This window comes from Corylus avellana, chromosome 1, assembly GCF_965113065.1.
Source record: "Corylus avellana chromosome 1, dhCorAvel1.hap1.2, whole genome shotgun sequence".
Taxonomy (NCBI): Eukaryota; Viridiplantae; Streptophyta; class Magnoliopsida; order Fagales; family Betulaceae; genus Corylus; species Corylus avellana.
Window position 1 is genome coordinate 18,635,203 of NC_142490.1, and position 17,036 is coordinate 18,652,238.

Here is a 17,036-nt window from a genome sequence, read left to right on the forward strand (position 1 = left end):
AATAAATAATAAATAATAAAGTCTTTGTGTTTTGAATTTTTTGTTAATATTTTCTTATCTTGAGAACAGAAAACGAAATTATAATTTATTCACTTAAGGTAACAATTCGAACTCAACTTAACAAGGATTTGTAAAATATAATTAAACCACTAAATTAATAGTATATGGAAATGGGCATTTTGAAGTTACCATGAACAAAAAAAAAAAACCAAAATCCTTAATTATATATCCTTAATGAAACACATATAATGATATCATCTACTGCAGCTGACCCTCTTTAGTATAGTTGGTGGATAGAATGATTTATATTCATTGAAAAAGGTACTTTTTTTGTCTAGTTCCGGAGAGACAACAACATGGTTTTGTGTTCCAATCTCCAATCTATTTTACTTTCTAGGTAATCTTGAGAAACATTTTTTTTTTTTTTAGTGATTACTTAATCACGTGCCAACGTGCATCTTTGCAGCCATTTTGCACTCCTTAATTTGCTAACCCTATAGGGGCAATAGGGGGTGGCACAAGGAGCTAAGTTTTGGCTAAAATATTGTATTGAGAGTTAACTAGTTGATCTAATTAGGTGCATTGCAACCCCTAGAGGTAGGAAATTAACCAACCTATTAAAGCATGGCCCTATAGTCTAAGCAACCTATTAAAGCATGGCCCCTATAGTCTAGTCTAGTCGTCTAGGCACACGTAGGTGCATAGCTTACAATTTTTTATGCGACGTAAATTTGACATTAACCAATATCGGTAGAATTGAAGGATTTAATCTGGTTGATATATATAATTTTATACTTATGTTTCAATATAACTTGAACCCGACACACAACATTTAGGATTGACAAATTTTAACACTACCTATGAATCCGACACAAACCAAACACCAAATTAGTCGATTAAGATGAAGGGATCTAATTTGTTTACATAAATGGGTTAGGTTATGATTAACCTATATAGTCTTCCACTCATGACTTGACACGACTTGAACTCAAATAAGAATACAAATTATCACCCAAGTTTAATACGAACATTACAGTACAAGATTGTTTTCCCAACTTATATGTTCTCTAACGGTGAAAGAGAGAGAAAGTACTGGGATGAAAATGCAACCAAATAAAATAACAGGTAGAACATGTCAAGTAGAGATAAGATACTTTTCTTTCTCTTTCTTTCTTTATTTTTTCAGGTTTTAAGTGCGACAATTGTTGCTAATTGGGCAAATCAAACTAACCAAAACCGTCCATCCCAGTAACAATCTGCTGCGATTGGGCCCAAACATATACATCATTTGTGGCACAAAACACAAATCATGCACCAAGTTCTTCAAAAATCATTGGTGTAGCAATTTTTAACACAATTTGTAAATTCAACATAAAATTAACGAGTTTCGTTAAATGGGTTGAGTTATATAGTCTTATACACATGCATTGACACGATCTAAACTCAACACACGCCATTTAAGAATGACAATTTTTTACATGACTCACAAACTCAACACAAAATTAACAAGTTTGGATTTAGAAGCCTAACCCGTTTAATTAAATGAGTCGGGTTAAAATTGACATAAATATTCTTATGCCCCCAAACTTGATACACGAACACGAGTTGTCACCCCTAAGAATTCAGACATAAGTCCTTCAGCATTTGAACTATTGCGCTCTTGCAGCTGATAGCTCCTTGCAAGGCTACCTTGAAGCCATGCCGCCGAAGGTAAAAAAGAAAGTGCTGATACCTTGCATCCTTTCCTTAAGAGCCTCTTAAACTTAATTAGTTATAGTATCTTATTTCTCCTAACACAACAATTTTTTGGGGTTGAAAAATAAATAGAGAAAAACATCAACTCTATCAAGATTCAGAACACTAGGGACCATGGGATCAATATACAAAATTTACAGTCTCAATGAAGTTCTGTATTCTTTGCCCTCTTGTCAACTATCTTGTATTAAATTGGTTGGCTCATTCAAAACATACTTGGGTAATTCATATTTTGCACCTGCAATGGGAATTCTGTAAGCTGGATAGAAAAGGAAAACTAGAATAACAGCAGTGAAAGCAAGAAAAAAAAAAAAGGGACTGGGGGAAGGAGGATCTGGATTTCTAGCAACTAGCAATCCGGACAGCAAATATGAGAGAATTCATATGGAGCCCATCTATCTGTTCGAACAGGAGAACGGGCTATCCGAAATCTGCTCAGACAAGTGGGCCTTATAAAAACTCTCACATTTGGGCCTTATAAAAATTGCTTTTATCTTGGGAAAGATGAGGCACCTCTCTCATCATAACAGATTGTCAAGTCAGCACTCTGAACGATCACACCAGCACTGTCCACAATTGCTTGTGCAAGGGTTAAGTCAGCTTCAGCAGCAGCTTGAAGGGCATCCCATATTTCTGGAAAGAACACAAACATTCACCCTTCAGATATCTTCTTACTTCTCTTAAACACTACGAAATTATTTCTTCAAGACAACTCCTAGCATGCTAAACTAATTATACTTGTAAATTGCAAAGCACATATAACTATCATGTATCCATCAAAATATAAACATAGACTATAATGTTGATAACTATAATCAAGAAGAAGGGAGCAAAACAACCAGATTAAAATATAACTTTTTGAAAACCTTCATGCAACTTTAGCCTTATAGCAATAACAGTACAGCACTTAAATTCTACTTTCATACAGAAATGGGAACAAGATTTAAACAAATGTTTATGTGAAGGTGGGCATTCAAACGTCATAGAACTCCATTGACAGTAAAACTATAAAATATAGCATAACTCATCTGCATTGTCCAAGAGATTTACTATGATATATGAGTGAGTGTGGATTTAGACGTTAATAAGTGATTGCAATTCAGACCTTAATAAGAGATGAACTTCCATATGAGTGAATGCGAATGTAGACATTGATAAGTGTTAGAAGAATGTAGAAGAATGTGTTAGAAGAATGTAGAAGAATGTATTAGGGTATGAGGGCAATTTGGTCATTTATGTATTCTCAAAGCTTATATATAATATGTGTGAGGTAGGCTATGTATCTTTGAATAGCCTCCTCTTTTCTCTATACTTTAAAACCTCTCAACATGGTATCAGAGCCTAGGGTTTATACCTTTTCCTGATATCTTATTCTTCTCTCCCAAATCTTTTTTTTCTTTCTTTTATTTTAATCGGTTTTTTTTTTTTCCCGGTTCTCTTTCTTTTTTTTTCTCTCCCATTTATATTGCTACTGATTGAACTTAGTTGACGTGCTGGGCTTCAAGCCCGTGGTGGAAGATGGCGCTAGGTTCCCCATCGCCGATGGTATGAACCGCCGTCATCTCCATGGGCCTTAAGTCGTCGTCGATGATCGGTTGGTGCTGTCTGTGGTGATTACCGCTCTCTGCGGTGGCCGGAGGTGTGTTTGTCGTCGTTGGTTGTTTTCCGGCACGATCTGGGTGTCGCCGGCACGGTTTGGGTGTCGCCGGCACGGTTTGGTGTCGTTGGTTGTTTTCCGGCACGATCTGGGTGTCGCCGGCACGGTTTGGGTGTCGCCGGCACGGTTTGGTTGTCGTCGGCGAGATCTGGTTGTCTCCGGCGCAGTTCCGGCAAGGTCTGGCTGTCTCCAGCGAATTTCCGGCGATGTCTGGCAGTTTCCGGCGTGGTTCCAGCAGTTTTCACAGACGAAGAGTGGGTGTTTGGCTCCGGGTTCCTGCTGTCGCTTATTCGGGATAAGGATATCCCAAACTTCAACCGGGATAAGGCTATCCGGGTTTCTGGTTCTCCACTGTCCAGACCGGTTCAGCCAATTTCCGGCCGGTTCAGCCCATTTTCCGGCCGGTTCAGTCCATTTTCCGGCCGGTTCAGGTCAGTTTTTGCTAATTTCTCTCGGTTTCTTCCGGTTCACTATGGTTTAGACCTGTTTTTGCTCAACTTCAGTCCGGTTCAGGTCAGTTTTTGACGTATTTTATCGATTCTACCATGGTTTGAGTTGTTTTTTGGTTGGCATTCATCATTGTCAGCAAGCTTTGCTTTGAGTTGGGGCTGTTTTGTGTGGATTTTTTTTTGGTAGTTCGCTGGTTGGTGGACTTGTGTAGTTGTTTGCATTTGGTTAGTGCATTATCATGGCTCCTCCTTCCGATTTAATTAATTCTGCCTCTATGGGTCCGGCTACTATGACACTTGTGAAACTTAATGGCAAAAATTATAGTTATTGGTCACGATCTGTGGAAGTATACTTGAGAGGAAAAGGTCTGTATTCTCACTTCGAATATGAGCAATCTCCGGAAGATGACTCCAAAGGCCTTTGGGACCAGGCCGATAATCAGATTATATCTCTTATGTTGAATAGTATTGAACCTCACATTGGATCCTCATGTCTCTATCTTCCTACTGCTAAAGCAATTTGGGATCATCTCCGACATATGTACTCTGGCGCTGGGAATATCACTCGAGTTTATGAGGTGTGTCAACGATATTTTGGACTAGAACAAGGTACTCAATCTTTAGATGAGTACTACAATCAGGTTGTGACCGTCTGTCGGGAAAGAGACATGTATCAGCCACTCTCCACTGACTTGCAGAAAATGGAGAAGCAACGTCAAGATGTGGATGTGGTTCGATTTCTTCTCGGCTTGAAACCTGAGTATGAGTCTGTACGTGCGCAGATTTTGGGAGGTTCTGCTCTCCCATTGCTTTCTGAGGTTTTTTCTCGGGTTCAGCGTGCTACTATTTCTGATCATGGTTCTTTGTTGAGCATGGAACGTACTGGTGATCGTGCTGCATTTATTGCTGCCCGTGGTAGTTATGGTGGTTCCCGTGGGGGGCGTGGCAGTCGAGGTGGTCGTGGTTTTCGTGGTGGCCGTGATTTCCGGGGAGGTGGTCGCATTGGAGGCCGTGGGCCTCGCAAATGCACTCATTGTGGCCGTACCAATCATTCTGTGGAGTTTTGTTGGGACTTACATGGCACACCATCTGGGTTTGCCAATCAGGTTACTTCTCATGAGGGTTCTCTAGCCCCGGCTGGACCCCTTGGTACTCCAAGCTCACCCCTTGAGAATGATCTCATCTCCATCCCGAAAGATGAGTATGCTCAGTTCTTAGCCCATAAGCAGGCCTCTTCCTCTTCCACTGCTACTCTTGCTCAGTCAGGTACTGCATCTCACTGTCTTTTATCCTCCACTAGCAACCCGTGGGTTATCGATTCTGGCGCCAATGAACATATGACTGGTTCGTCTACTTTCCTCTCTAATTATCATCCTGTCGCATCACCTAGAAGTGTCACCCTAGCTAATGGTTCCCTATCCAAAGTGGTTGGTTTAGGCACTACCCATCTGAGTCCTGACATTGAGTTGTTATCTGTTTTACATGTCCCTGGCTTTCCTTTTAATTTGTTATCTATTAGTCAAATCACAAAATCCCTTAACTGTTCAGTTAGTTTTTATCCTTCTCTATGCATTTTTCAGGATCTCAAGACGAGGAGGATGATTGGTATGGGGCATGAAGTTGATGGCCTCTATTATCTCGATCTAGCACCCACAATTTCCTCTCATGCGTTGCAGTCGTCGGCCTCCGCTCTTCAGTGGCATTGTCGTCTTGGTCATCCTTCCCTTTCTACATTGAAGCATCAAGTCCCCAGTCTTCGTCATGAGACGTCTGTGCCTTGCGAAGCTTGTCAGCTTAGCAAGCATCATCGTGTCTCGTTTCCGTCTCGTGTTGTTAATAGGGTTTCTAGTGCTTTTGAGTTAGTTCATTCTGATGTATGGGGTCCAATTAATATCGCAGCCAATAAATTTCACTATTTTGTGACCTTTGTGGATGATTTTTCCCGTATGACATGGTTATTTTTAATGAAAAATCGTTCAGAGTTATTTTCTATTTTCCAACTTTTTCGCACTATGATTAAGACTCAATTTGCTCAGAAAATCCGTATTTTGCGTTCGGATAATGCTAAAGAATATACATCTCATTCATTTGCCTCTTATTTGTCTGATAAAGGCATTATCCATCAAACATCCTGTGCTCACACTCCACAACAAAATGGTGTGGCTGAACGCAAAAATCGTCATTTATTAGAAATCGCACGTTGTCTCTTAATTCATATGCATGTTCCCAAACAATTTTGGAGTGATGCTGTCCTCACCGCTTGTTATTTAATTAATAGGATGTCCTCCTCGGTCTTAGATGGTACCTCTCCTCATTCTCTTTTATATCCTTCTTCCTCCCCATTCTCCTTGCCATTGAAGGTTTTTGGGTGTGTTTGCTATGTTCATAATTTGGGTCCCGGATTTGATAAGCTTGATCCTCGTGCTACTAAATGTATCTTCCTTGGGTATTCCACAACCCAAAAGGGATACCGTTGCTATAGTCCGGTTCTTCGACGCTACTTCACTAGTGCCGATATCACATTTGTTGAGTCTCTCCCCTATTTTTCCGCTACTACCTCTTTGGGTGACCCTTCCCTTGAGCCTGATGTCGAGTCTCTTCCGCTGCCTATTCCTCTTCTCTCTGTGCCAGTCTCTCCTTCTCCTCCGGTCTCGCTACCTCACCACCAACCTGCTCCACTCCAAGTCTATCAACGCCGACTTCGACCATCAGCTCCTGCACCGCCATCATCATCCTTATCGTCTCCAGATCCGCTGCCTCCACATCCATCCGACCACTTGCCTATTGCCCTACGGAAAGGTACACGTTCTTGCACTACCCAACATCCTATTAGTCAGTTTGTCTCCACTCGTTCTTTATCCCCTACATTTTCTTGCTTTATTTCCCATCTCTCTACTGTTTCTATTCCTAAGACAGTGCAGGCTGCAATATCTGACTCTGGTTGGAGGCAAGCTATGGAATTGGAAATGAAGGCCTTGCATCACAATGGGACATGGGAGCTTGTTCCCTTACCACCTAATAAGAAAACTGTGGGTTGCAAATGGGTCTACACAGTTAAGTTTCATCCTGATGGTTCGGTTGAAAGATTGAAAGCTCGGTTGGTTGCTAAGGGCTATACGCAAACGTATGGTATTGATTATGATGACACTTTTTCTCCTGTTGCCAAAATTTCATCTATTCGTGTTCTTATTTCCATGGCTACTAATCTTGATTGGCCCTTGTTCCAATTGGATGTCAAAAATGCCTTTCTCCATGGGGATTTGAGTGAAGAAGTTTATATGGAGCAACCACCTGGGTTTGTCGCTCAGGGGGAGTCTCAGGGCTATGTCTGTAAATTAAGAAAGGCATTGTATGGTCTCAAGCAATCACCGCGGGCATGGTTTGGAAAGTTCTCTGAAGCGGTATTGAAGTTTGGTCTGCAGAGATGTCAGACAGATCATTCAGTATTCCACTTACATACTAGTGCTGGCTATATTCTCCTTGTGGTATATGTAGATGACATTGTCATTACTGGGGATGATTCAGGAGGCATTGCCCGATTAAAACAATTCCTACAGGATCAATTTCATACAAAGGATTTGGGCAAACTTCGATATTTTCTAGGCATTGAAGTTGCTAGATCTCGAACAGGTATCAACTTGTCCCAGAGAAAGTATGCACTTGACTTATTAGAAGAGACAGGTCTTTTGGGTTCTCGGCCAGTTGATGTTCCAATGGATCCAAATAAGAAATTACTAAAGGATGAAGGTGAATTATTTGAAGATCCCGGCAGATACCGTCGTCTAGTTGGGAAGTTGAACTATCTTACTATCACCAGGCCAGATATTTCATATGCTGTTAGTGTTGTCAGTCAATTCTTGGAGGCTCCTCGGGTTTCACATTGGGAAGCTGTTACTCGGATTATTCGTTATGTAAAGAGACAACCTGGTCTAGGAATATTGTATAGACCAAATGGACATCTCAGGGTAGAAGGTTTTACTGATGCAGATTGGGCAGGTTCTCCTTCAGATAGACGGTCTACTACAGGGTATTGCACATTCTTTGGTGGTAATCTTGTAACTTGGAAGAGTAAGAAATAGACTGTGGTGGCACGATCTAGTGCTGAAGCAGAGTACAGGGCAATGGCTCATACGACTACTGAGTTGACATGGTTACAACATTTCCTTCAGGAGATCGGCTTCTCGACTACTACTCCTATCCCATTATCTTGTGATAACCAGGCTGCCATACATATTGCATCTAACCCGGTTTTTCATGAAAGGACTAAACACATTGAGGTTGATTGTCATTTCATCCGAGACAAGATACTCAATGGAAACATATCTACAGTATTTGTGAAGTCTGGAGACCAATTAGCTGATATGTTTACAAAGTCTTTATGTCGTAACCGGTTAGAGTTTATTTGTTCCAAGCTGGGCTTATATGATATATATGCTCCAGCTTGAGGGGGAGTGTTAGAAGAATGTAGAAGAATGTGTTAGAAGAATGTAGAAGAATGTATTAGGGTATGAGGGCAATTTGGTCATTTATGTATTCTCAAAGCTTATATATAATATGTGTGAGGTAGGCTATGTATCTTTGAATAGCCTCCTCTTTTCTCTATACTTTAAAACCTCTCAACAATAAGTATTCATTTTAAAGCTGCAGGGAGAAAAAAAGAAAAAGAAAAAGAAAAGAAAAGAAAAGAAAAGATGGTTGATCATCAACACTGATGATAGGTTCCAGTCACCTCATATAAAAATTATAACTAAAGCATGTAAAACATCAGAACTTCCAAAAATTCTTCCAAGGATTGGTAGGAACAGAAGGTGAAACTCGAGAGTTCCTAACTTCAGATTAGTCAGTTTTTCTTTCCTAGTTGATATATCAATATTTCTGGCCAGAGTGTTCGGGATGGTAAAAGCAATAACAACTAAAACAATGACAATGACATAAACAAAAGCAAACTTGGATTCACTAAAAAGAGTTACATAATTTGGATCTCAAATTGTACATATTATGCACAAGTACACAGACAAATGAGACAAATAGGTAGCATGATAGAGTGAAGGTGATAAAAGTAACCAGACAGGCAAAACAAGCCTTCTACTGAACGGGCAAATGGCATATGCACCTTGCCAAGTGAACTATGACAGATCAAGGTAATTAAACAGCCACAATGTAGGTAGCTAGGAAATGAAACAATTTTGTAGAAGATTAAACTAATAAGACCTACACTCAACAGGATCCAACTTGTTTTGCTGACCGAGAGCACTTTGTCCTGGTTAACTGAAGTATATTCCCAGTAACCATAAACTGTGACAAGCAAAATCTTGATTTATTACAATTTCATAATCTAAATCAATTTTTTAATTTTAGCTTCTTCAACCATCAGCCGACATGGTTTAGGTTATTAGAATAAAAGTGGTCCAACATGATTAAAAACATAAGTCCATTTTCACAGCTATTAACGATTGGCATGTTAAAAACATAGCACAAGAATGCCAGTGAAAAACTTTTTTTGATAAGTTTAAGCCAATCAAGTCATTTTTAAATTGTTTATGCAATATGCACCAGCCGGGAATCGAATCCGGGTCTGTACCGTGGCAGTGAAAAACTTCATGCAGAGTTATAAATATATATCTACTTCTGTGCAGGCTATATATCTTCTACCAAAGGCATTCTCTAAAAGGATGTTGGTCATAATCAACAACAGCAGTCATATTATATAAAGTTCTACGATAAATCTCTTTCTAAAAATTTTGTAAGAGAACTTTTGGACCATTCAGTTGGAGAGGAAAATGCTTAATATACAGGGAAGACATTCACCAACTACCCTTACAGGCTGATGCAGTAAGGATACGTTCCAATTCAATGAAATGTGTGAACCTTTAAGGAAACTCTCACAATTAGTGTCAGCTGATAACCAGAATCAGTGACCTCTTCCTACGAACTGATACCGGGCTTAGTTAAATATTTGCTTCCAGCATGAAGAAATAGACACAGGTAAAGCAGAGGTTAATAAGAGCAACTTTTTAACTATACTTTCTCCGTGATTTTTTTAAAAAAAAAAACTTAAAGAGACAAGAAGGGCCCAACCAGGGGTCACAACAATTAGAACAAACATGCAATTTTTATCATGTCACAGCTCATGCTTGTGCAAGTTAACCTGACACAAAAAAATATCACACAACTGTTGGCAATGAGTGCAACCATGCCAATGTCCAAAATACAAAAGCTTTCGTGATGCTAACAAATAGGCATTAGGGACTGCATTGAACATAAATTCTCCATGAGAGCATCTTAAATTTTGGATCGGTCATTAACCATCCATATGCTGCCTATTTGTGTCAACAAGCATATGGCACAGAGTCTATATAAACCAACAAAATGTAATCCAAAATTTCATTCTACAAAATCTAAGAGGCTGAAGCACGCAACAATCAAACTGTTAACAAATGAGTTGGACTGATTCATGTACTTTGCAATCACTCATTACGAGCTTTAAGTAAAGGTATTCTTCTGCATATTATGCTATAATACCAAAAGAAAGTAACTGCTAGAGTTTCAATTCAATATCTACTATAGATGCTTGTCACAGAAACTTCAACAATCTCTCTAGCTATACTAACCGCCTTAAGCAACAAATATGCTTGAAGACAAATATACTTGCTCACACATTGAAAATTATTTAAAAAAGAAGTTCTAAGCATACTCCATTCTACCAATTTCCTAATTGTAATCTTTTCTCTTTTTTCTGTTGCCACATATGCAATATTGATGTTTTCTTCCTCTAGTTATATTCCTTTATGACTATTTTTAACCTCTTTTCTCCTATTACCATATTTCCATTTTTTTTTCCCACATTACTAAGTCTATTTATGAAATGGTTAAAGCCACTGACAGAAATCTCATCCCGAGATGCTCAATTATAGAGTCAGTGCTTCAGCTGCTGCCATAAGAATTTACTACATTTCATATTTAATCTATCTCAAACCCCCGACACCAAGGTTCATTGCGTCTAATCCTCTGGGTGTCCATTTCCTGCTTTGTGACTTTATAGAACCCATTTAAGTTATGTGTGCAGTACATGGTTCATGATTGTCACACATGGGCCATGAAATTGGAACTTTCACCCAAGCCATACAGAAAAGTTAGCAAACAAGAAAGTAAAATGTCAATCTTTATTCTCCCAATTATACAGTAGATAAGTATGTCCTGCCCTTAGCTTGTAGTAACTCCTGTTTTAGGAGGGTTCGGAGTGGATTTGTCATTAGATACTTTAACTAATTTTGAAATCCAAGCCTAGCAGAATCTGACAAAACAAACTTAATAACTAAACAATATCTGTGCATACTGCATACATTCTCTGAGAGCATATACAAGTCTCATAGAAAGAGTACCCTTCTGGCCACCATAGTGAGGGGCGGTATCCCAAAATTCATCACGCATTCGCATTAGTTGTGTCTTTGTAATTGGTTCGGTATGCTTCCACGGTTTTGGCTTCCGAATTTTCTTAGCAGCCTCTGAGATAATATAAAACCAGCGTAACTCCATCAAATAAACTAAATAAACCTGGAATCAAACTATCAATCTCACATACCAATATAGATCATTCATAATAAAAGTAAGCTCTGGTATACTAAATATCCAGAAATATAGAACAGATACAAAAGCACATGGAAAATTTCATTCAGTGACAACACTAGCTCTGGTGTTTGTGTCATGGTAATGGCATTGAACATTGTCCAGGTCAGAGTTCATAGACAATGAATTAGCATATAATCAAAGATTGGAGAGCTGTGACTTCTTTATTGCCTATTGGAACCATCTCTCTATGCTCTCTCAACATGCATGTTAATGATCATTCCTAAGAGAACCAAGGCTGGAAAGAAATAGGCATGGGTGGCATCTATGCCAAAAATTTAAAATTACAGAGTTTGGAAGATCCTCCAAACTCTACTTGCTTGTCCTTCACACCCAACTGGGGTATTAAGGAAGCTAGTACCAAACATATATCTCATATCACAGTGGATAGCGATATCATTGTTCAGATCTACAATTTCAATTTAGAATTCTGGGTTTTTGTTTTCCCATTTTTCAATCTACTCAATCTTGATCTTACTAATTTTCAATCTTTTGAGGCTCAGATTCGTATTTCTTTCCTTCTCTGATAAGAAAAATAGCACATCCATCAGGACAAACAAAGAATCTGACAAACTACTGGCAGCTGGTCAATCTGATTCACACACTTGCCAACCTTGCTCATCATGTGGAAAATGTCCACCAAATGACATCAAACAAATCGCATCACAAACATACAACAAAGTTGAGATTTTTCACCCAAGAATGACCTGAACTATTGGTTTATATCAAGCAGAAAATAGTTGAGATGCACCATTGGTGCTAATTCTAACATTTGCCATCAAGCGCTTATCAAATCAAACAAAATATCCATAATTACATACACACATTCATTTGTTTTCTTATGAGGGTAGAGGCTTATCCAATCCCAACATCAAGCATTGAAGCTAGAACCCAGAACCCAGACCGACCACCCATATAGAAATTACAGTAAACCCAGAAAATATGTCCACCTAAATTTAACAGTTCAATCATTCAAGCAACATTTGCAAGCACAAAACAACACTCTTGCCAAAAAAATCGCTTCTTTCAATAATGCCAAAGAAACACCAACTTTACAATTAGAAGTGAGCAAATTAGCATCTTTACCATCCCCTTTGGCCCGAGAAGATCCGGTACAACCCATCGTAGCGAGTTCCGAGACACAGTGAATGAATCCTTGGATGAAATTCTGGGAAATAGCTAGAAATTGAAGTGGATTGAAAAAGGACGACAAGCGTACCGCAAAAGGCTTTGACTTGGATTGCCTAAACGACAGCTATTAAGTCTCTCTCCACATGAAACTTCACCTAATCCGACAGAGGGAGAGAAGGAAGGATCTGGGTCAGAGTGGAGTCCACTAATCTGGTCCACCAGCTTAGCCTCCAATTTTTTTCTTCTAGTCACGTCGCTGTGAATACAATTGTTTTGTGGCAGAAAATAAAAAGAAACAGATAAGTGTGTGCTATTATGCTATTTTATTTTTTTATTTCAAGAAAAAAAAAAACAAGAACAAGAAAAAAGGGAAGGAGATTGATTTGATGCTTGTTGCAAATTTAGATTGATGAGGGGTTTTTTGGAATTGATAATTTTAGATTGATTTGGGTTGTGATTCTGAAATTTGGGTATTAATCACAAACCTGAACTTGCAAAATTGCAGTTTATATATTTGTTGAAGGATAGAAATTTTCTTCAAACTGGTCGGGAGAAAATATCCTTCAACCCATTTAAAAAAATTTCGAGTATCTATAAACATTTAAAATGCACATTAAATTTAGTGTAAGTTAATAAACTTCTGTTCTTTGCTAAATGTTTTATTTAAGTAAAAAAAGAATGTTATCTGTTGTTGGGTATTCTTATGTGGGATGAATTAAAGAAAAACAATTATATTAGTTTGAACCAAAAAAAAAAACTCCATAAAATGTAAGTTAAAATTGTAATATAAGGGTGTTTTAAAAATTTTGATTATGATATGATTCTATTTACCTGTGTATTGCATTATACCAAACATTGAAATACATATTCATGGTTCTATTCTAGTTTTACAACTAGACTAAAGAATAATAATAGTATTCCATTCCAAGTAATTTTATTCACACTAATAGTTATTCCATACTCATTCCGCGTACTAAACATGTAATAAATCATAAAAAAAAAAAAAAAAAAGTGAGTGGATCAAACCAACAAAGATTGTATAATCAACAATTCAGTATAGAAAAAATCTAAATTGTATTGGGAATGAGCCAAATAATTGGTTAGGCCAATCGAATTTTTAACTCGCTATCCAATAAAAAGATCGTATGAAATGATAGTTTGAAGGGACAATCATGAGGAGATCTACACAAAGTAACACATGTTGCAACATCAGTGCTGACAACCACAACAAGAAATGGGTCACTAGTAATGGCTAGGCCATAATCACTAAAGAGGAGCACCACTGCGAGGCCCAACGTGAAAGGTACCCGACGATGTAGGCATAGTGGACACTTCATCTGGATCTAGGGTTATTCATACACTACAAAAAATCTAATCATTAGGGGCGACTTCTTTTGAATGCTAAATGTCTCAAAGTGAACGCTATTGATCAACAACGTCAACACGTCGAAGCTGATGAGTTGGACGCTAATGGTCCGAGTTAAATGTCAAAATATTTATATTTTAACCCTTAAACTTATATGTGTTAATTCTTTAGTGTTATTAGTTTATGCCATTTTATTCATTTTCTGTATTTTCCGTGTCCTTGTAGGCATTTGAAAGAAAATGAAGAAAACCTGGAAGTATTGAGCTTAAAGAGCAAATTTGGGAAAAGCTGGAGGCTCTAGTAGTGCGATCGATCGTAGGTCCCCTGCGATCGAGCACACTACAAGCAGAATGACCAGACGAGCGCAAGGCATGCTCTCATGCGCACACAAGGAGACTCGATCACAGACGTGCGATCGATCGCACCCATGCGCTGGAAAACAATAAGTTGCAGCCAGAATGCCCTTCCATATTAGGGTATTCCAAGTTCCACTTGTAATATGATTAAAGCCTACAAATTTTTTAGGTTTATTAGTGTAACAAGGACTTCTAAAAGCCTATAAATAGACATCTTAGCTTATAGGAAAATGTGTGGAGAAAGAGGCACAATTTCTGATAAGAACTGAAGGTTAGATCAAGAGGAGTTTGGGTTTTTCTTCTCTTCCACTTTTTATTTTGTTATATAGTTTATATTTTAAATGTGGCTAGATTGAAGCCCTAGTCATGTCTATTTAAGATTTCAATATTGACGCCTTTACTACAATTATATTTTGGTTTATTTAACTTGATTAATTCTTGTTATTTTTAATTCTTCATATGTGTTTGCCTGATCAATATATGCATGTGGTATATACTAGTTAATTAAATCAATTTGGATGATCGAGTCTTGGGTTTAATAAGAGTAACAAAAGAAATCTACACCGGATTCTTGGGTTAATCAACATGGGGAACCGGGAGTAGACACCTATACCCTAAGCCTCATGTGTTTGTCGATTTTCACAGATTTATGCTTTCTTAAATAACAACTTAGTATACATTCATGCTAAATCCTTTAAGAAATAAAAGAATTAAAGTATACACACATGCCTAATTTGTTGCTTAGGAAAATCAATAGCTTAAAGAGTAGACACCCATACCCTTAGGTTGACAAACATTAAATATACCAGTATAATTGGAGCATTGACATATTTTTATCTTAATTAGTCTGATTAGTGGTGGATATCAAAACTCTAATTCTTTTTAGTTTTAGTTTATCTTTTATTGTATTTCTTTATATTAAATTCAATCGTGACAATTGAATTTTATCTTTTAATTAAATAGGAAATTACTTCTAAACATAATTTACCAATCCTTGTAGGAATGATCTCGTATTTACCTGCTATACTATCGTTTAATCTAAAACGTACTAAGTATTTACTTATTAATTTAGGTAGGTATTTAGCAAAATAAGTTTTTGAGCTGATGATCATCTAAGTCGACTCGAAAGTGGATAGAGGGAAGGCATGAATTTTTTGCGTGAACCAAAAAGGAGGAAGAGCGGCGGCTGCTCGTGTAGCACACTCATTGAAGCGGAAGGAGAATCTATGAGAAATACCATTACATTCCTTTGTAATCATAACATATAGTTCACCCCTTAATAAACACAAATACATGCTAAGTTTGAAACATATCTCAATACATGTCCTCATCAAATAGTAAATAGATCCATTACATTACAAAAACACACTAAGTGACATCCACTCTCTATTTAGTCTTACTTAAATCCTCCAAGCAAAGATCATATATAATAACCATAGCAACTCAGGTAGTCGTGTCTACCTCTGTTTCTCTTGCTCGAATTCTAAATTTGTGCCCTCTATAAAACAAATTTTAAAAGGTAAAAAAAAAAGGGTAATTATACGACTTAATAAGTAAACGTTACATGGAATTAGTATATGAAATGAACCATTGTTAGAAGAACACATAATGAAATGATAACTGCATTATGTGGATACGGATATTACTAATAATTGTATCTGCATTTTCATCCTTAAATGTTGTAATGCAATGTGACACTACCATATATGAACAAGTAAACTAGCACTTCTCTAAATTGTATACAAAAATTATATTTCTATAAAATCATCTTTAAAAAAATTTTGAGAAATTTTATGGTGTTTGAATAATAAACATGAGAAATTATTTTCTTGGCGTTTACATTAAACTCCTTAAAAATTATTGGCATTTGCATTAATCATCGACAAATTTTAAATTTTTATTGGCGTTTATTTAAAATTTTAAATTTTTGTTCATGAAGGCATGCTATTAGCCATCTTGAGCATGCTTCCTATTCAAATCAAAGGCATATTATTTGATTTGACTACTTTTTATATGCGAAGAATTTAATAATGAAATGAAATATTAAAGGGAAAAGTAGAAGAAATAGAGAAAATAAAGAGTTGAGACAAAAGATTTTTGAGTGGTTCAGCGTTATATCACCTACGTCAACCATTAGGCACTTGCCTTAATGGACTACATTTTGCTCTTATAAAAGATTTGAAATAGGTAAAACAATACACATAAAGCAATTATTTGATACAATAACAAATCATCGAGAGATAATCAATTTTCTATTGATTTGATTACAATCTACTCAAAAAAATGATTTCAATCATCATCCTAATATGAACATATATTCTAACAATACGAGGCATAAAAATTAGGGGTGTAAACCACATTATATGGACACACGATATCTTAATTCCGCATCTGCATTTTATGGACTCTGTTCATAATCGTACACATGCAATTTATGCAAATGATGAGAACTGCTACACGTCCAAAAATTTTTTAAAAAAAATTAGTTTTCAAATGATGTGTCACCATCTCATAAGATTTATTATTTTGAGAAATGTGTCACCAACTCATGAGATGGTGACACATCATTTGAAAACTAACTTTTGGAATAAAAATTTGAGATGTTTAGCATTTTTCTTCTTGATTTTTTTTTTTACTATAAACTTAAGGATAAACTTCACTAAGGATCCTCAAACTTCCACCCGTTTTGAAATATT

General features: G+C 37.2%; 2 protein-coding genes across 2 annotated transcripts; one reads left to right on the forward strand and one right to left on the reverse strand.

Annotated features, from left to right (window-relative positions):
* Positions 1–1,365: 1,365 nt before the first annotated feature.
* LOC132171302 (uncharacterized) lies at positions 1,366–12,865 on the reverse strand. The gene is made up of 4 exons (XM_059582586.2): positions 12,574–12,865; positions 11,244–11,366; positions 2,269–2,388; positions 1,366–1,993 (listed from the first exon to the last, which is right to left on the reverse strand). Exons 1-4 carry the CDS (start codon positions 12,608–12,610, stop codon positions 1,929–1,931), a joined length of 345 nt encoding a protein of 114 aa, XP_059438569.2. The 5' UTR covers positions 12,611–12,865; the 3' UTR covers positions 1,366–1,928.
* On the forward strand, positions 3,840–6,277 carry LOC148588041 (uncharacterized). The gene is made up of 2 exons (XM_088512359.1): positions 3,840–5,205; positions 5,442–6,277. Exons 1-2 carry the CDS (start codon positions 4,101–4,103, stop codon positions 5,477–5,479), a joined length of 1,143 nt encoding a protein of 380 aa, XP_088368485.1. The 5' UTR covers positions 3,840–4,100; the 3' UTR covers positions 5,480–6,277.
* Positions 12,866–17,036: the final 4,171 nt, after the last annotated feature.

Bases quoted from the DNA above. Each gene is read 5' to 3' on its own strand.
- LOC148588041 (XM_088512359.1), top strand. From the start codon at position 4,101: ATGGCTCCTCCTTCCGATTTAATTAATTCTGCCTCTATGGGTCCGGCT. The intron at 5,206-5,441 runs GTTCGTCTACTT...TGCATTTTTCAG, and splicing joins CGCCAATGAACATATGACTG to GATCTCAAGACGAGGAGGAT.
- LOC132171302 (XM_059582586.2), bottom strand. From the start codon at position 12,610: ATGGGTTGTACCGGATCTTCTCGGGCCAAAGGGGATG. The intron at 2,389-11,243 runs GTACTCTTTCTA...TGTTCTTTCCAG, and splicing joins TCACTATGGTGGCCAGAAGG to AAATATGGGATGCCCTTCAA. The intron at 1,994-2,268 runs GTGCCTCATCTT...TTCCCATTGCAG, and splicing joins AATCTGTTATGATGAGAGAG to GTGCAAAATATGAATTACCC.